Below are 18,079 nucleotides of genomic sequence, written 5' to 3'. Positions count from 1 at the left end.
TTAAGAGAGTATGGGATTTCATTCTTGCAAAACCAGAAGATAAAATGTTTTTATTTGTTATGGCTGCAATACTAAGTATGCACCGTGAATTTATTTTAACTCAAGACTTAGATTTTGATATTATGATGCAATTTACATTAACACTAACAAATGTATTTGACTATCAATTAATATGGGACGCTGATATATTGTGCAACGAATTTAAATCAAAAGCATCTAAAGAACAAATTGATATTGTCTTTGGAAATTGAATAATTTGTTAATCATTTCTTCTTTTTGTCCTTTTTAAATAAATAAGATATAACAATAATAATTTTATATTAAAAAGTATTTACTATATTGTTTCATAAAGTTCATTCAATTATTATAAAAAGGAGTTAGAAATTACATGGTTGGAAAATATTCATTCCATCCCATGCAGTTGATACAACAACTCCTTGTATTTGTTGATGCCAATGTGCTTCTTTGATTCCTTTTTGCCCTTGATGAAGGAACATTAACTGTGGTGGAATTTGTTCAATTTCTTGAATATGATATTCTTCAGCAACTTCTCTATCAGCCTCCATTGAGATATCCCAGAAACTGATTGAGTCATCTTCACTTGATGCCAAAAATGAACTTTCATCATGTGGACACCACTCAACACTAGTGATTGCTTTCTTATGCCAATTGAATGTAGCATAAGGAAAGTCAAATTGTCTAAAATCCCAAACTTTAAGTTCTCCATCATCCCCACCAGAAACAATATAAAAGGGGTTAATTTTATTCCAATTTACAACATTAACATCACAATTATGCCCAATAATACTTTTAACGCATTGTTTCTTTGTTCTAGCATCCCACAACTTAATCGTGTGGTCAACAGAACAACTCAAAAATACATCAGCTTCATTTGGTGACCATTGAAGATCTTCAACACTACTCTTATGACCCATATAACTCTCTGGACTTCCTCTCCACTCTCCTCCTCTTTCTTCCCATAACATAATTCTACCATTTAGTGTCCCTGTGATTAATCTTCCTTCAACAACTGGTGACCAGTCTAATGCAAACCCTTCACATCTATGATGTAAAGTTGACTTTAATTCATTTCCACTTGACACTATTCCACCATCAACACCTTTAATATGAGATGACATATCATAAATATAAACATTTCCATCTTCTCCCCAAAGCCCAACAATTCCAGGTCTTTGTTTCATTGTTCTACATCGATTAATTCCACAAGGAATTAAAGCACTGGAAGTAGTTAATATTGGGTCAGTATAATCAAGGTCCTCTTCTATCTTTGGTTTTAGAGGATCAGCATTTTCACTATCATCCTCATCCTCTTCATCTTGGTGAGTAATACACATACCTTCAGCTTTGACAGTATACACTTTATTCTTTTTTCCAGAAGCCGCATTTGTTCCAGCAGCAAAGTATAAAGTATATGGAGCAGTAGTTCTTAAAGCACCTAATGTATCTGGAATGATGTCAAAGGATAAACAACTCCATTCAAGACTTAATTCATGAAGCATTTTATAAGCTCCACCAGAAACTTCTAACTCAACATTCTCCTCCTCCATAGCATTTTCTGTTTGAGTTTTGTTTTGGTTAGGGATATATACTTCAGTTTCAACTTTTACATTATCTTCTGGATCTTCAATAACGTCCTTTTCAAATCCTTTTATATCTCCTAAATCTGTTTCTTCAATTCCATCATCCATTTTTGTTTCTTTTTCTTCACTTTGCACAATCTCTTCTTCTCCCTCTTCTTCAGGTTCAACTTCAGCATCAAATTCATCTTCAAGCTCTTCCATTAATTCTTCATTATTTTCTTCATCTTCTTTAACTTCAATTGGTGTTGTTAATGTCTTTTTACTATTAACAAAGTGTTTACTCATATCAACTCTATTTGCCTTTCGTGCTTTTCGTGAATTTCTGTCCATTTCAATGCTTCAATCAAATGATATGAATATTTAAATTTTAGGGTTTCTTTCTATTTCAAAATAATTCAATTTCACATCTATTTATAATTTGTTGAGGGTTTTTTTAAATCACAAATTTTGTTTTTTGTGTTTTAAGGGAAACTTAAAGAAAAAGAATAATGAGATTAGAAACAAAAGTTCGATATCTTAAAAAAAAGAAATGGAGGAGCAAGTTTGTTAGTATATATATTGAACAAAAAAAATGATTAAACTAGTTAACACCTATAGCAAAATAGTATGAAATTAGTCATTGTTGGTGATGGTGCTGTAGGAAAAACATGTTTATTAACTCGATATCGTTTAAATACTTTCCCTGAAGACTATGTACCAACTGTATTTGAAAACTTTGTTGAACAAGTGTCATACAAGAAAGGTCATATTAATTTACAAATGTGGGACACTGCTGGACAAGAAGATTTTGATAGAATTCGTAATAGAGCTTATCCTGATACAGATGTTTTTCTCATTTGTTATGCTGTTGATGACCAAAATTCTTTTGAGAATATAGAAGTTAAAGTTTGTTTATTATTTCTTGTGACTTTCAGTCATTTTCTATGATTTGCTTTTCATTTTTTTCTTAATTCTTTATTGAAAACACACATTTACAAGTAGTGGATTTCAGAAGTAACTCATTTCTGCAAAGATGCAAAGATTGTGCTTGTTGCTACAAAAAGTGATCGAAGAAAAGATAAAAGTACAGAATGTATCTCAACTGCAAAAGGAGAAGAATTGAAAACAAAGATTGGTGCTGCTGCTTTCTGTGAATGTAGTGCTAAAACAGGATCTAATGTAAAAGAAACTTTTAAAGTAGCAATTGATGTTGTTCGTGGAAAAGCTGAAGAAAAGGAAAAAACAAGCAAAGAAGGATGTGTTGTTGTTTAAGCAAATTATTCCTTTTGTGAAAAAAAAAGGAAATTTACCTCCCTACTAACAATTCACAGTTTATTTGTTATTTCTAAATTTTTGTGTTATTTAAATTTTTAAGAATTTGTTTTTCTTCTATTTGTGTTGAAGTATTAGAGAATTAAATAAATAATAAAACAAATAATAAAAATAATAAAATGAACTTAAAAAAAAGAGAATTATAAAAAGTCAAACAAATTAACTATGGAAGGAGGAGAAAATGATTATGGATTTTCATTAACAACATTCAGTCCCAGCGGAAAATTAGTTCAAATTGAATATGCTCTTAATGCTATTTCTGCTGGTTCAACTAGTGTAGGTATTAAAGCTAAAGATGGAATTGTATTAGCAGTAGAAAAATCATTACCACCAATGTATATAAGTGAGTCAATACAAAAAATTAATCATTTATGTGATAGCGTTGGAATGGTAAGTAGTGGAATGGGACCTGATGCTCGAGTATTAGTAAAAAAAGGAAGAAAAGAAGGACAAAAGTATTGGTTAGAATATCAAGAAGATATAAATTGTTCAATGATGACAAGAAAGTTAGCATATTTAATGCAAGAATATACTCAAAAAGGAGGTGTTAGACCTTTTGGAGTTAGTGTATTAGTTGCAGGATTTGATGGTAAAGTACCACGTTTATACCAAGTTGATCCAAGTGGATCATTTTGGACTTGGAAAGCCACAGCACTTGGAAAGAATATGACATCAGTCAAGACATTCTTAGAAAAACGATATCACGATGATATTGAATTAGAAGATGCTATTCATACTGCTATTTTAGCATTAAAAGAGGGATTTGAAGGAGAAATGAATGAACATAATATTGAAATTGGAATTTGTACAAAAGAAAATGGATTTAAAGTGTTAACTCCATCAGAAATCAGAGATTATTTGGATATTGCCAATTAAATCGTTTAATTTCATTTTCTTCAAGTTTTTTAGTTTTTTTTATTATAAATTATAGTTTATTTACTTTGGTATAAAAAAATAATTTTAGTTATTACTTTCTTGTTTAATTCAAATGAAGTATTACTTCATCTTAATTACTTTTATCCCTTTTGTTGTTTCTAGTGGTATAGATGCTTGTGACACAGAACATAGTGGATCAGATGAGTATTGGTACGTTCCTGACTTATCTACATTTGAAATTATCATAGGAAGTTTAATTCTCATATTTACTACAGTTTCTATTCTTCCTCAAATTATTAAGATTATTAGAAGAAAGACGAGTGAAGGTTTATCACCAACTTATCTTTTCTTAATGGTTTGTAATCAGATATTTGCTACAACAAACTCAACTATTTTAAATTTTCCTTTTATGGAAAGCTGTTCTGATATTGGTTTATCAAAATGTCTTCCTCCACTTCTTTCATATTTTCAGTTTGTTTCACTTGTGATAATGGGATTTATTGAATATACGCTATTCCTTCTATTTTATCAGGACAAACATTCTCGTATCTTTAAACGAGTAATCCTTTATTATATTATTATTATTGTATTCTTTATCTTTACCGCAATTATGGTGTCAATTAGTTTAACTAAAATCGGTATCTGTGAACCATTTACTTACTATTTCGCATATATTTTTGGTATTCTTTCTTCAGTTGTTACTTTTGTAGAATATCTTCCTCAACTTTGGAAAACTTTTTCAACTAAAAGTGGTGGTTCAATGTCATTAAGTGCAAATACTTTTCAAACAATTGGTTTTCTAGTTGTATTATGCTTTATGTTTTTCTCTACTGAACAACATATCACGACAATTCTTTCTTCTGTAGTTTCCTTAATTCAGCATTCATTACTTGTTATTATGCAAATCAAATATGACTATATTGATTTCTATTTATGTAATAAGCACTATAAAAAAATTGAATCTCCAGATATTTCCCAAAATGAAGAAACTAAAAGACTTATTGACTCACAAAACTAATTTTAATTTTTTTATTATTTTTTTAGTTTTGTGTTTTAGGATATAAAATCAATTAATAATTAGTAAATTAAAAGTAACGTAATAATTATTAGAATAAGTTTTTACTCAATTTGAGTAGGTTCATTCTTAAATTAATTTTATTCTTTTATTACAACATGATTAATCAATGTGAACTGATGATAAGTATGTTTCATTAAATGAGTTTTGATTTTGTTCTTTATTTTCATTATACCATGGACAAATCCAACTAAGAAATGATACTCCCATGATTGATTGCCAATTTTTTAATGTTCCATTGTCATAATTTGGAAAATGAGGTGCTTTATGGTGGGAAAGACATTCATACCGGACAAGTTCAATGTCTTCCATTGATGACATATTTTTCGAGAGTAAGTATGAATAATGGTATGCCAGAGATGCAACAGCACAACTCATTGAGAACATAATCATTGCACTTATTAATGAAAAAATAATAATAAATACATTTCCTGGTGATGGTTCACTGAGTCCAGTTTGCATTTGTTTGACAAGATACCATATTTGAATAACCATTCCAGTAAGTCCATTAATAGGGAGATAGTAAAGAAATTGAATAAAATACCGATGATTGTTTTGACCTACACACTGCCCAATCCATGGACAATGATGATCTCTCCTTAATACACAACACCCACATTTCTTGCAATGATAAGAACGTTCAGATCTAAATGATTTACAGTATGTACAATACCTTGCAGGATATCCAATATCAACTATTTTAAATCCATGTTCTTTTCCAAATGTCTCCCTTTCAATTGCTTGTTGTTTTTCTTCTTCAGAACAGTTTGGTTGGAAATTAATACATTTACCTGGTTTTGTCCTAACTGCTTTGTAATATGAAATTGACATAAGAATAAAGAGTATTAATGGAATTGGCATTATCCATATAATTGGTAAATGAACAAATGCATAAAATGAAGAAATAAACATTACACATATTATTCCAGATGCAATATATACTGTAACCAAATCATTACCCTTAAATTCATCTGAAGAGTTGTTATGATTTTTTCTATATAAATAGGGTCCTTTTAAGAGGTTTTCTCTCATCTCATTTCTGTCTTGTTGGATATTACGTTCTTTTGCTTTTAATTCATCCACAGGAATGAAGATACTAGATTGAGACATGATATGGTTAAATAGATTTTTTTAATATTTTTTATTCACTTTTTAGTCAAATTTTCACAGAAAAGTAAGAGGTTAAAGAATAAACATTTCAATTGTTGTTGTTTTGTAAGGAAATAATTTATTGTTACCACCCTCTTCATTGTTTAATTAAAAAATGAGATATAAAGTATTTCTTCTGAAAATGTCATCAACAATTATGTTTATATATCATAAGATCTTAAAATCAAATCATCTCAGTTTGTCATTCTCAAAGATGTCAGTATGGACTGATAATATGTTTATGATCTTTGCTGGTATACTTATTAGAAATTCACCTCAACAACCACCACTCTTTCTTCAAATAGAAGAGGATTTTTCACAAATGGGATTTTTCGAAAGAATGAATGCTGAAGGACCATTAAAATTTTCTGCTCGTCAAATTGCTCAACGAGCTATCACAAATAAAAGAATGTGTATTACTCTTCAAGAACCATCTACATTTAAAGGACATGTTTATATGGAAAATGATGGAGTTTGTTATAATTTTTGTTTGATAATAGATAGTCATACTAATGGATTATATAAAAGAGAAAAAAAAATTAACGACCAATAGCTTGCTGTTGTGGCAATAACTACAAAATCATATCCTGATCGTGTTGCTACAGTTGTATTGAGTAAAATGATGCAAGCATTTAGACAATTATACAAAGGACCATCCTTCAACACTATTAAATCAGACTTACAATTTAAATACCAACCTGTGTCTGGATTATTTCAACAATATATTGACCCAAAAAAAGGAGATAAATTAACACAAATTCAAACTGACTTAACAGAAACACAGGAAATTTTAGTTAAGGCAATGGATGAATTATTAGAACGTGGTGAAAAATTAGATGATCTTATTGATCAAAGTAATGATCTTTCAACAACTTCAAAAGCATTTATGCGACAAGCTGAATCAATGAACAGTTGTTGTTAAAACAAAAGAAGAATTATAATTTAAAATTTTTATTATAACACACAACTAATCAGAATTATGGCTTTTTTTTTAGAGTCTTGTTTATTTTTCACTTAAATCTATTTCTTCCATTGTATTAGAAGTTTCTTTTTTCTCTTCACTATCATCATCACTTGACATTAACCATGGAGGAATATCTTCTTTTATTGGTTCAATGACATTAACAACATTTGTATCTAAATTCAATTTCTTCATTTCAAATTCAAATACTTTCCATAAGTAATAATGAAATTCAAGTGTTTCTTCTTGATTTAAAAATTTGAAATGTGGATCTGAAGAACATTTTTTAATAACTAATTCTTCAAATTCTTGTCCATACTTATCTAAATAAGGAATTAATTCATCAATAATTTTCTTTATTTTTTCATCAATCATTTTCTCTTCTTCAATTGATAATGGTTTAATTGGTTCATTTTCTTTAGTAATAAAATGACTAGGCATATCAGGGAACCAAGTTTTGCTTTGGAAATTAAGATCTTTTTCATATCTTATTTTTACTTTATCTTCATCAAATAATACATGTATCATTTCATTAATTGCTCTTTTTGCATCTTCAATATTTTTAAATTCAATTAATGCACATCTATTATTTATCCCAATTCTAATTCTATCAACTGGTCCATATTGAGTTAATTTAGAGAATATTTTCATTTCATTATTATTTAATCCTCCAACCCATAATACTCTATTAACTTCATATTCTTTTGTACGATGTCCTTTTTTATTATTTTCTTTTGGTTGATTAATTTGATTTACTTCTTTTTCTTCATCTTTTAATATTTGATTAAGGTGTTGATAAATTATTTCATTTTCTTGTGCGTTTGTTTCTGTTTGGTAATCTGTTTTGTTTTGATTGGTTTGTGTAAATGTAGTACCTGTTTCTGCTTTTCCATATCCTATTTTCAGTGTTGTGCCTCCATATGTTGTTCCATTTAACTCTTCTTTTGCCTCTTTAGCACTTTCTTCCTTACTGAAGTGAATAAACATAAAATTTTTACCTTTTGGTTGATTAATACTTTCAATACTTCCATATGCTTCAAACAATCCTCTTAATTCCTCTGCCATTCCAGGAAGTAAATTCCCAACATACAATGTCTTTTTATCTTCATGAGGATTAGCTACTTGTTGCATAGATTTATCTGGAGCAGGTGGTGGAGGAGGTGGTGGTTGAGAGAGTTGGAATGGTTGAAGATATCCCATTTGATAATAGGATAAATAATTGGGGTCAGAAAAAGGAAAAAATGGGTAGTTTGGATATTCCATCTTCAAATAGAACTCAAAAAGATCATTTCTTATAACATGAAATTAGTAAGATTTTTGATGAGGCTAACAAACGAAGTCGTTACTATTGAATTAAAGAGTGGGATGATACTCACTGGAACAATTGTTGGTGTTGATAACTACATGAACGTCCATCTAAAAGTTGTAAAAATGACACAAAAAGGAAAAAATCCAATTGACCTAGACCAATCAACAGTAAGAGGAAACACAATCAGAAATATAATACTTCCAGAATCATTAAATCTTGACACTTATCTTGTAGATGATACCCCAAGACTAAAAGTTAAAGCAGCAGTAAAAAGTTTGTTCTTCTCTTCTTTTACTTCTTATTGTAATACATAACAATTTTAGCTGCATTGAAGAAAAAAACAGAATTAAAACCAAAAAAATGATTGAATTTTTGTTATTTCTATTTTTGTTCTTAAAGACTTATGATAAAATAACTTCATTATGACTTATTTGATTTAACCATTTTGTCTATTCAAACAATTTCTTTTTTACTTTTATAAGACTTTGTTGTATTTTAAATGACACGTCAATGGATTTATATATTACCATGAGCACACTGGACTAATAATCTTATCCAATAGAAATGAATATACAAACAAATCACAACTGAAATACTCACATAATAATAAATAAGTTGGTGCTAAGGTACTATTTTTGATATGATATAATTCTTTTTGTTAATAACTTAATGGTATTGGTATTATAAAGTAATTAATCTTATTATCTCAGAAGTTTTAATCAATTAAGTAATTCATATGATTCATTTTTATTAAAAAAAGTAAAAAAAAAAGAAAAGTCAAACTTCAAAAGTTCTGGTATTTCATATTTCATCAATGAGATCACATAGATTCCATCTTGAACCCAAACACTTTATCTATTCACAGTTTGTTTTTTATCTCTATCACACAACAATAAGTGACCATTAGTTTTCAGTTTTTTGTTTTTCCTGACACTGACCTAAGTAAGTCAAATGTACAAAATGGGTTGTTATATTCTGATGATGCAGTACAATTAAGGTATTATACAAGTGAATTTCCGAAATGGTTTGTTTAATAATTTATTTTGTTTAATACGCAAGAGACATAACTTATCAACACAGTCCAATCTGTTTAGAAGATGTTGTGATGCCACGTTTAACTTCATGTGGTCATATGTATTGCTGGAGATGTTTATTGCAATATCTTGTGCTATGCCCAGCACCACATAAATGTCCAGTTTGTAATGCCCTAATTTATTCACCATTTACAATTTGTGATATTGTCATTCAGCCATCCATTCAACTTGGAGATGAAATAACAATGCAATTACTTAAAATTCCTAATGGATTTACTATCCCTTCTCTTGTTCCTGGAGAGACTATAACGTCAGTACCTACATCAAAATGTAATAATTCACGGTTTTATCATGTGGTAATAGAGGATGATCCACTATCAGTATTAGCTAAAGAAAGTGTAAAAGTAATTTTAGAAATGAAGAAACCACAAGACGATGAATATGGACTTTACTATAATATGATGAAAGAAGAGCTTAGTGAATTAAAAAAAGAATGGAATGATAGACTGATACGAAAACGATATCCAATTAATCCAAAAGATTGGAATTATTATTACCAAGACTCTCTTGGAAGAGATATCTATTTAACTTCATTTAATCTTTCCATGTTAATGGAAAACCCAACGAAATTATCAATATTTACATCAAAAATTCTTCAAATAGATGAAGAAGATGTAGGACTTGGAGAACGAAAGTTAATTAAGTCTTATCAACACATTCCTAGAGGAACAGAAATAAAAATTATAGAAGTTGATATGAACGGATTAGTAAATAATAATGTCATGAGTAAATATATTCAAACCATTAATAAAAGAAGTAATGCCCGTCAACGAAAAATTAAAATGGAAAAGTTACAAAAAGAAGAAGAAAGAAGAAAAGAAGAACAACGAATTGCTGAATTAAAAAGGATGAATGAACATTACATTTATTTAGAAGAAGATTATGAATTACATAAAGAAGAAATAGAAATGAAATATTTCCCATCATTAGGAAATAATGACAAAATTATTACTAAGAAACAAAGAAAAAAAGAGTCTTTATTCCCTTCTCTTGGATCATCATCTTCTTCTTTAATAAATAAAAGTAACACAAATCCTCCTCTTCAACAATCTCAAAAACAAAGTGTTCAAAAAGAAATAAAACAACAAACGAACACTCCTTTAAATACTTCTTGCCAAAAGAAATCACAAAAAACAAGTAAAAAAACAAAAAAATCAAGAAAAAATAAAAAAATTTTAGGAAATGAATTTCTTGGAGTGTTTAGTGAAGAAATACCAACAATTGAAAATATGGAAGATTAAACAAAGAAAAAATAATTGAATGAACTAAATAAGAATACTCAAAGTTAAAAAAATAATTCAATTTGCAATCATTAATGAAATAGATGGATCAATTATTAAATTTTCTGTAGAAACAAAAAATTGAGGAATTTCACCAAGCTTTTTCCATTGACCAACCTCAGATTCATTTGTTTGAATTTTTTCCTTAACGAATTGTTCAATTTCTTCACATTCCATTTCTTTAAATTTAAGGTTTTCATGAATAATAAAACCACCAATAATCTTTTTCATTTCACCATTAATAATTGCATGAATTCTTTTTAATAACATTTGAGTTTTATTTTCAAATAATACTCCTTCAATTTTAAACACATTTAATACTTCACTTACTTCACTTGATAATATAGAAATACAATAAATAATCCATTCTTCAATATGTTCTGTGTTTTGATTAATTTCTTTACAATATTCTTTTGCTGCCCCAACAACTAAAACATCGCTAAATCCTCTTCTTGAACATATTTGTGTAACCATCATTTTCCACCACTTACTTTCATCTCCTTGTAATTTCCCAATTCTAACAATTAAATTAGATAATTCATACAATGAACTACTTGTCATATTCCTTGATCCTTCTTTTATACTTTTCATAATTCTTTGGTTGTCTCTTCTTTCAACAGCTTCTATAAATGAATTAAACCATACACATGCACTTTCTTGGCTTCCTTGTTCCCAATAATTAATTGCTAAATATTCTGATATGATTTTAATACACTCTATTAATTCTTCTGATGATGGAACAGTACCATGTGTTATGGCATGTCTTACTTCAACTAATACAGTAGGCACTCCTAATTCAACCGCCATTTGATATACACTTCGGTGTTGTCCTCCAGCTTTTTGTGGTGCATCAACCATTCCATTAACAAATCGAACAATAGTGAATCCAGCAACTGATGAAAAAAATTGTGGACTTTCTACTTTTGCACAAATAGAGTTTAATACACCGATAGTTGCCTCAATTTGAACAGGAAGTATTTGACGAGTTTGCCATATAAGAAGAAGACTTAACGCCTCTTTTACCCTTTCTTCATTAGGTTCTCTTAACGCTTCAAGGACGGAGATTTGAGCATTCTTCCACTCATCCCAATTCATCCAGGCACTTGTCATTTGAGGGTTATAAATTTGTGTTATTTCTAGTTATCTTGTTTTTATGATTTTTTGTTTTTATTAATGTTTTATATAACCAAAATATAAAAATAATATAATGTTATATATAATGGTAATTAAAACTATAAAACAAAAAAAGATAAAAAGAGAAAAATATCTCATAAATCATAAAATGAGTTTTGCTATAGAAAAGAATTCAGTTTGTGGATTAATGAAAAAAGAGAAGAGAAAACAATACTAAAGAAATAGTTTAATGAATGGAATAACCATTTTTCAACAGAGGTCGAAATAAATAAACCAGATATTAGAAAATTAATTTTTGAAAATAATAAACATTGTGATATTAATTTATATAATATCATTGACATTAAAAACCTTAATAGATATGATAAAACACAACAAGAAGATATTAAAAAAATTATTACTTCTTCTTCCTTTAATTCTGTTGCTTCATTAATTGAAACATATGCAGTAAAATCAAACCCAGAAAATCTTGTGACTTGGAGTCAAGACCCTGTAAATGAAATAAATGGCAATTTGACAACAGTGACTATAACTTTAACTTTTATTATTCCATTTAAAAAATTTGATTTGTTACTTTGTTTTGTTTCACAAAGTGAAAATACTTTAGTTGTTGTTCCTTTAAAAGGGCTAACATCTTTTGATCTTCAAGCTAAACCAGATGATATCGAAGAATGTAATGATGGTAATGAACACTTTATTCTTGAAAAAAAATTTACTGTAAGTAGATTAAAACTATTAAAAACACTTGACCAAGATGTGGTAGAATGTCAAATCATAGGGAATGGACCAAATGGTTTGTTTTTTTATATTCTTTAAGTCACTTAAATGAAAAAATTTTTAATAATTAGAAAAGAAGTTATTTGAAAAACAAGTAAAAATACATCAGTCATTACGTTGTGCACAAATATCTTCTTTTATGTATGCTATTCCAGAAAGCAATTCATTAATATTTGAGCGTCCTCGATATTGGACATTAACTAATTACCTTACAACAAATGAAGAAATAAATAGAACTTTAATGTATAAGTTTTGTCTTGATGTGTCTAAAGCAATGGATTATTTACAAGAGTCACAAATAGTTCATCGTGACCTTTCTACTGACAACGTTTTCGTATTTTCTGTTATCCCAACTGACTATGTCAACTGTAAATTAGGAAATATTTGTTGTTGTGAGAGAGTAAGTGAATATGGTATTGACGCTACAGTAACTAAACCAATTTATTCAAACCAAGGAGAAAATTTTAGAATGCCTCCAGAAATTACATCTAAAGATGCTTCTTATACTTCTCAATGCGACGTTTATTCCTTTGGAATTCTTGTTTTTCATGTTTTAACTCAATTAGTTAACACTAATCCAATTGGAGAAAGTGGTTGTGTTCTTCCTCAATTTATTCGTCAAATACCTTCTGCATTAGTAAACATTATTAACAATTGTTGTTCAATAAATGTTAATGAACGTCCTTCTTTTTCTGAAATTGTTGAACGTTTAAATATCATTTTACAGAACGCAACAACTGAAAAAACAAATCAACGAAAAAAACAAAAAATAGTTAAATTCCCTTTTGTGTGAATTTATCATTTATTTTAGTTATATAAAACAAAATAATTTATTGAAGTTTTAACAAACAAAAAGAATAATTTATAATAAATTTATTATAAAAAGAACTAATAAAAAAATGAATAAAGAAAATAAATGGAAGAAGAATTTGAGAAGAAACCAAAAGCACTTGATGAAGAAGAAATCGCTATTTTAAAGGCATATAACCGTGGTCCATATGCAAATTCAATTAAACAATTAGAAAAAGAAGTTGGTGACCTTGCAACAGAAATACATAATTTAGTCGGAATTCAAGAAAGTGATACAGGACTAGCACCAGTGTCTCAATGGGACTTAAATGCTGATAAAAAGTTGATGGAAGAACAACCATTACTTGTGTGTAGATGTATTAAAGCTATGCCAGATGAACGTGAACCACGATATGTTATTTCAATAAAAGAATTTGCAAGGTTTGTTGTTGGTAAATCAAATAGAGTTGAAAAAAATGCTGTTCAAGATGGAACAAGGGTAGGAGTAGATAGAGCACGTTATGAAATTAAAATGGCACTCCCACCAAAAATTGATCCATCAGTTTCTGTTATGCAAGTTGAAGAAAAACCAGATGTAACATACAAAGATATTGGAGGATGTAAAGAACAAATTGAAAGAATTAAAGAAGTTGTTGAACTTCCTATGTTACATCCAGAAGCATTTGAGAATTTAGGAATTGACCCACCTAAAGGAGTGTTATTATATGGACCACCAGGAACGGGTAAAACATTGTTAGCACGTGCCGTGGCTAATAGAACAGAATCAACATTTGTTCGAGTAATTGGATCAGAGTTAGTTCAAAAATATGTTGGAGAAGGTGCTAAAATGGTAAGAGATTTATTTGACATGGCTAAAAGTAAAAAGAGTTGTATTATTTTCTTTGATGAGATTGATGCTATTGGAGGAACTAGATTCCAAGATGATACAGGTGAAAGTGAAGTACAACGTACTATGTTAGAACTTATTAATCAATTAGATGGATTTGATAAACGTGGAAATATTAAAGTCCTTATGGCAACAAATAGACCAGACACACTTGATCCAGCATTGGTTAGACCAGGACGACTTGATAGAAAGATTGAATTTGGTCTTCCAGATATTGAAGGAAGAACAGAAATATTCAAAATTCATACAAAGCCAATGAGTGTTGCAAAGGATATTCGTTATGATCTTTTAGCTAGATTATGTCCAAATGCTACTGGAGCAGAAATTCAATCAGTTTGTACTGAGGCAGGAATGTTTGCAATTAGAGCAAGAAGAAAAGTTGTTACTGAAAGAGATTTCTTAGACGCAATAGAAAAAGTTATTAAAGGTTATCAAAAGTTCTCTGCAACTCCAAAATATCTTGCTTACAATTAAAAGATAATTATTGTTTTCTTTTTCTTTTGTTTTTTTGTATTTTAAACCTATTTTTTTTTAACAATCTAATCAATTAATTTATTTCTTTAATGTTTTTTATTCTTTTTATTCTGTTTCTTTCCTTGTTTTTGGTTTGGTTGTTGTTGTGGTTTCTTTTCTTCTTTCTTTTGTGGTTGTTGGTGTTGTTGGACTTTACTTTCTTTCTTTCTTTGTTGTTTTTTCTCCTCCTTCTTTGGTGCTTGTGGTTTCTTTTCTTCTTTCTTTGGAATAACTACTTTCATTGGTTTAGTGTCTTCTTCTTCTTCCTCATCACTTTCTTCTCTCTCTTCCAACTTTTCATCACCACTTTCACTATTTTCTCCTTCACTCATGTCTTCTTCCATTTCTTCATCTTCCTCAAATTCGTTGTCTTCAACTTCATCGAAATTACCAACGACATGAAGAGTTCCATTACCTTTGACAACAAATGTAACTTCATCAAGATATAATGGAATATCAACTGAGTGTTGTGGAATAGCAGATGACAAAGTGCAAACAAGAACTTCATCCTCATCATGTTTCAAATATAATTGTGTTTTAGAATCACCTTCAAGGGTAATATGTCTAAGATTAAAATATGCCCCTTCTGGTGCAATGCATTTATGTGGAGCAGAAGCAGAAACAGTAAAAGCTTCAAGAGACATTATCTAATTTGATTTGTTTTCTTTTGAGTTCTCTCTTTTAAGGGTTGAATTTTAGTTCATTTTAATATCTTTTATTATACTTTATAGAATTTGTTTTTATTTTTTCTCTTTCTCATTAACAAAATTTTATTCTATTTTTATTATTTTAATGTGATTAATAACAAAAATAAATAATTAACAAATGTTTATATCAATTCCTCAATTATAATTTAAAATAATAAAAAGTAATTAATTAAATGTTAATAGAATCTATGTCTATTGTTCCTGGCTCTGGGGGAGACTAGTCCTAACGTTGACCAATTCTCTAGTGGTTCTTATCAGTACATTTTATTGTGATAGAAGTAATATTCAATGATATCCATTTATTCTTAATTACAAGGTTTTCTGTTTCTTTTATGATGTCAATTTCGATTTTTAATTCTTTAATTAATTTAATACCTTCAGTATTTACTATTCCATTTATCTGGATTACTACTGGAATTATTTTGACATCTTTTAATTTCTCTATTTTCATTACCATATTTTTTAATTCCTTATACATATTTCTTTTCTTCCAATAGGTTCTATTAATATGGTGGTCTACCACAACATTATATCAAATAATTACCAGTTTTATTCTTTTTATTTATTACATATATATATCTAGTATTTTATGATATTACCAATCACTTTTGGCATTATTTGTTTGTTCAATATCATAGTAATGTCATTGTATTGGAACATTGTTTCATATGCTAATTTCTTGTATTGATTGTTTCATTTATATTTTTATATTATCTAATATGATAATGCCATTTCATTTTTAAAAAAAGTTAATAAATGTTATTGTATTTATGATTATTCAGTTTTTTAAAAATAATAAATAAAGGTATTAATAAAAAATGACCAATAAAAAAAAAGATAATTTTTAATAATAAAAACATTTATTAAATTATTTATAAATAAAATTAATTTATTCAATTAATGTTAAGTGAGTATAATAATAAGGAAAAATATCAATTCAATAAATACAATAAGCAGAGTGTCAATAAATAATGATAATCAGGATAAAGATAATAATAACCATTTAACATTTCTTATGACACTCTATCAAAAGAAAGTGTGTTATTCAAAAATTAAGTAAAGAATATTTAGAGTATTTAAATTAATTTAATACAACAAAATAAACATAAACAGAGTTAACTTTATATCACATTCACTAAATGTTATAAAATAAAATGAAACTGTATTATTAGTGATATTTGTATAATTCTTAATGTAAATTATAAGAAAAATTGTTCCATTTTATTCAATGAACAAGATAGCATGAAGGAGTGATTATGTTTGACAGTTGATGAATAAACTGATAATAAATTATCATTATCATTTTAATGAATCAAAACAGTGTTGTTATTAGATTATAATGTTAGTTGTTTAGAGATGATAAATAGTAAAAATAAAAGTAAGCATCAATAATCAATTAGACTATGATGAGTTAATAACATGGACTGTTATAACCATTGTCTTTTGTATGACATGTTGTTCCCTTAGGACATTTCATTTCATAACCAACACTGTTCACACACCAATAGTATTCAGTATTCTTTGATTCTTCTTCATAACAATAATATCCTTCTTTCACTTCAGTGCAATTGACTGGATATTTATTTGGTGTAGGAGTAGGTAATGGATCAACTTCCCAGTGAGACTCATTAGGTGCAACACAAATCTTGTTTTTATTGATTTCAAACTCACCTTTACCAATGCATACATCTTCATTTGGGCATTTGCTAACACACGACTTTTTACCTTTGTTACAGGTATAATATTCCCTCTTCTTGTCTTTATCTGTATAACAGAAATACCCATGTCTTCCTTTACAATCACCATCCACAAATTCAAGTGATGAAACTAAATAAATGCATAATATAAGAAGTAATGCTTTCATTGTTTTGTTGATGTTATTTAGTAGATTGATTATGTTTATATAATATGATTATCACTTTCTTAATCTCCTTTTTTGGTTTCACTGTGTTGATTTAATTAGTATTGTCATTCAGAAAGTATTATTATTGATTAGTTAGTTATTATTGGTATGACGTATATGTGAAAGTCTTAACACTCTTCATTATTATATAAAGTAAACTACATTGTTAAAAAAATTACTAAATTTACAATAAGAATTGAATTAAATATGTTTCAAACAGCATTAATCAATGGAGAAACAATAAATTGTTCAAGTTTCTTTAAGTTTTTAGACTGATCAATCAGAGATTTGTAAAAGTGAGAACCGATATTCTCCATAGCATTTTTATCATACAAGAAGTTGTTTATAGTGGCTGCTTGAATTTTTGGGAAAGCAGGAAGATGAATATTTCCACATTGGGTTTCTATTTCACAAGTCTTTTTTGAAGTTCCAAAAATGAAAGAAGTATTTGGAACTGGTCAATAGTTTGAGTCATGAAAATGACTTGATTGTATTTTGGTTTTATTTTGGTACAAGAAAAATCTTGAGACGTTTTCATTTTTAAAAGAAAAGAAATGATTTAAGTCATTATTGAGAAAAATAAAGAAGTCGATAAATTCCCAGAATTTTATACTCTAGTAATAATTCAATAAGAAAAAAATAAAACAAAACTAAATGTTTTCAACTTGAAAAAGAGAAAAATAAAACAAACAA

General features: G+C 28.2%; 14 protein-coding genes across 14 annotated transcripts in view, besides 18 other annotated features; 9 read left to right on the top strand and 5 right to left on the bottom strand.

The window, feature by feature from the left end:
• Positions 1-251, top strand: part of EDI_096280 (uncharacterized protein) — a gene marked incomplete at both ends in the record, with an annotated part of 1,976 nt that extends 1,725 nt beyond the window's left edge. The window contains one exon of the mRNA XM_001733443.1: positions 1-251. This exon is cut by the window's left edge and continues 1,087 nt beyond it. Coding sequence (XP_001733495.1) covers positions 1-251 — 251 coding nt within the window.
• A 31-nt stretch (positions 252-282) lies between these two features.
• Positions 283-327: a sequence feature (AT_rich).
• Positions 328-377: 50 nt separating this feature from the next.
• EDI_096270 (glutamate-rich WD repeat-containing protein, putative) lies at positions 378-1,931 on the bottom strand (the record flags this gene model as incomplete). The annotated part of the gene is made up of 1 exon (XM_001740067.1): positions 378-1,931. The coding sequence occupies one exon, from the start codon at positions 1,929-1,931 to the stop codon at positions 378-380; it is 1,554 nt and encodes a 517-aa protein (XP_001740119.1).
• Positions 1,684-1,831: a microsatellite.
• Positions 1,932-2,130: 199 nt separating the features above from the next.
• EDI_096260 (GTP-binding protein RHO1 precursor, putative) lies at positions 2,131-2,852 on the top strand (the record flags this gene model as incomplete). The annotated part of the gene is made up of 3 exons (XM_001740066.1): positions 2,131-2,142; positions 2,199-2,486; positions 2,583-2,852. 3 exons carry the CDS (start codon positions 2,131-2,133, stop codon positions 2,850-2,852), a joined length of 570 nt encoding a protein of 189 aa, XP_001740118.1.
• A 138-nt stretch (positions 2,853-2,990) lies between these two features.
• Positions 2,991-3,075: a microsatellite.
• A 2-nt stretch (positions 3,076-3,077) lies between these two features.
• On the top strand, positions 3,078-3,788 carry EDI_096250 (proteasome subunit alpha type-2-A, putative; the record flags this gene model as incomplete). The annotated part of the gene is made up of 1 exon (XM_001740065.1): positions 3,078-3,788. One exon carries the CDS (start codon positions 3,078-3,080, stop codon positions 3,786-3,788), a length of 711 nt encoding a protein of 236 aa, XP_001740117.1.
• A 25-nt stretch (positions 3,789-3,813) lies between these two features.
• Positions 3,814-3,875: a sequence feature (AT_rich).
• Positions 3,876-3,900: 25 nt separating this feature from the next.
• On the top strand, positions 3,901-4,806 carry EDI_096240 (uncharacterized protein; the record flags this gene model as incomplete). The annotated part of the gene is made up of 1 exon (XM_001740064.1): positions 3,901-4,806. One exon carries the CDS (start codon positions 3,901-3,903, stop codon positions 4,804-4,806), a length of 906 nt encoding a protein of 301 aa, XP_001740116.1.
• Positions 4,804-4,831: a sequence feature (AT_rich).
• Positions 4,832-4,965: 134 nt separating this feature from the next.
• EDI_096230 (palmitoyltransferase PFA3, putative) lies at positions 4,966-5,973 on the bottom strand (the record flags this gene model as incomplete). Its single annotated transcript, XM_001740063.1, has 1 exon — positions 4,966-5,973. One exon carries the CDS (start codon positions 5,971-5,973, stop codon positions 4,966-4,968), a length of 1,008 nt encoding a protein of 335 aa, XP_001740115.1.
• Positions 5,974-5,980: 7 nt separating this feature from the next.
• Positions 5,981-6,009: a sequence feature (AT_rich).
• A 217-nt stretch (positions 6,010-6,226) lies between these two features.
• Positions 6,227-6,934, top strand: EDI_096220 (snare protein ykt6, putative; the record flags this gene model as incomplete). Its single annotated transcript, XM_001740062.1, has 2 exons — positions 6,227-6,484; positions 6,566-6,934. The coding sequence occupies 2 exons, from the start codon at positions 6,227-6,229 to the stop codon at positions 6,932-6,934; spliced, it is 627 nt and encodes a 208-aa protein (XP_001740114.1).
• Positions 6,935-6,945: 11 nt separating this feature from the next.
• Positions 6,946-6,972: a sequence feature (AT_rich).
• Positions 6,973-7,015: 43 nt separating this feature from the next.
• Positions 7,016-8,173, bottom strand: EDI_096210 (nuclear acid binding protein, putative; the record flags this gene model as incomplete). The annotated part of the gene is made up of 1 exon (XM_001740061.1): positions 7,016-8,173. The coding sequence occupies one exon, from the start codon at positions 8,171-8,173 to the stop codon at positions 7,016-7,018; it is 1,158 nt and encodes a 385-aa protein (XP_001740113.1).
• Positions 8,174-8,293: 120 nt separating this feature from the next.
• EDI_096200 (small nuclear ribonucleoprotein sm D1, putative) lies at positions 8,294-8,646 on the top strand (the record flags this gene model as incomplete). Its single annotated transcript, XM_001740060.1, has 2 exons — positions 8,294-8,555; positions 8,606-8,646. 2 exons carry the CDS (start codon positions 8,294-8,296, stop codon positions 8,644-8,646), a joined length of 303 nt encoding a protein of 100 aa, XP_001740112.1.
• Positions 8,647-9,025: 379 nt separating this feature from the next.
• Positions 9,026-9,053: a sequence feature (AT_rich).
• Positions 9,054-9,387: 334 nt separating this feature from the next.
• EDI_096190 (uncharacterized protein) lies at positions 9,388-10,617 on the top strand (the record flags this gene model as incomplete). Its single annotated transcript, XM_001740059.1, has 1 exon — positions 9,388-10,617. One exon carries the CDS (start codon positions 9,388-9,390, stop codon positions 10,615-10,617), a length of 1,230 nt encoding a protein of 409 aa, XP_001740111.1.
• Positions 10,493-10,549: a microsatellite.
• Positions 10,618-10,674: 57 nt separating the features above from the next.
• On the bottom strand, positions 10,675-11,766 carry EDI_096180 (uncharacterized protein; the record flags this gene model as incomplete). Its single annotated transcript, XM_001740058.1, has 1 exon — positions 10,675-11,766. One exon carries the CDS (start codon positions 11,764-11,766, stop codon positions 10,675-10,677), a length of 1,092 nt encoding a protein of 363 aa, XP_001740110.1.
• A 38-nt stretch (positions 11,767-11,804) lies between these two features.
• Positions 11,805-11,877: a sequence feature (AT_rich).
• Positions 11,878-11,938: 61 nt separating this feature from the next.
• EDI_096170 (serine-threonine protein kinase, putative) lies at positions 11,939-13,360 on the top strand (the record flags this gene model as incomplete). The annotated part of the gene is made up of 3 exons (XM_001740057.1): positions 11,939-11,965; positions 12,016-12,583; positions 12,639-13,360. The coding sequence occupies 3 exons, from the start codon at positions 11,939-11,941 to the stop codon at positions 13,358-13,360; spliced, it is 1,317 nt and encodes a 438-aa protein (XP_001740109.1).
• Positions 12,075-12,125: a sequence feature (AT_rich).
• Positions 13,360-13,485: a sequence feature (AT_rich).
• Positions 13,484-14,737, top strand: EDI_096160 (26S protease regulatory subunit, putative; the record flags this gene model as incomplete). The annotated part of the gene is made up of 1 exon (XM_001740056.1): positions 13,484-14,737. One exon carries the CDS (start codon positions 13,484-13,486, stop codon positions 14,735-14,737), a length of 1,254 nt encoding a protein of 417 aa, XP_001740108.1.
• Positions 14,738-14,744: 7 nt separating this feature from the next.
• Positions 14,745-14,904: a microsatellite.
• Positions 14,830-15,001: a microsatellite.
• A 27-nt stretch (positions 15,002-15,028) lies between these two features.
• Positions 15,029-15,159: a microsatellite.
• Positions 15,160-15,468: 309 nt separating this feature from the next.
• Positions 15,469-15,568: a microsatellite.
• Positions 15,569-15,639: 71 nt separating this feature from the next.
• Positions 15,640-16,214: a repeat region.
• Positions 16,215-16,218: 4 nt separating this feature from the next.
• Positions 16,219-16,385: a sequence feature (AT_rich).
• A 509-nt stretch (positions 16,386-16,894) lies between these two features.
• On the bottom strand, positions 16,895-17,347 carry EDI_096140 (uncharacterized protein; the record flags this gene model as incomplete). Its single annotated transcript, XM_001740055.1, has 1 exon — positions 16,895-17,347. One exon carries the CDS (start codon positions 17,345-17,347, stop codon positions 16,895-16,897), a length of 453 nt encoding a protein of 150 aa, XP_001740107.1.
• Between the last annotated feature and the right edge of the window lie 732 nt (positions 17,348-18,079).

The sequence above is a fragment of the Entamoeba dispar genome, genomic scaffold (genome assembly GCF_000209125.1).
Source record: "Entamoeba dispar SAW760 scf_1105229462701 genomic scaffold, whole genome shotgun sequence".
NCBI classification, from domain to species: Eukaryota; Evosea; order Mastigamoebida; family Endamoebidae; genus Entamoeba; species Entamoeba dispar.
Note: the sequence above shows the minus strand (reverse complement) of the source record. Positions and strands in the feature narration are given on the sequence as shown.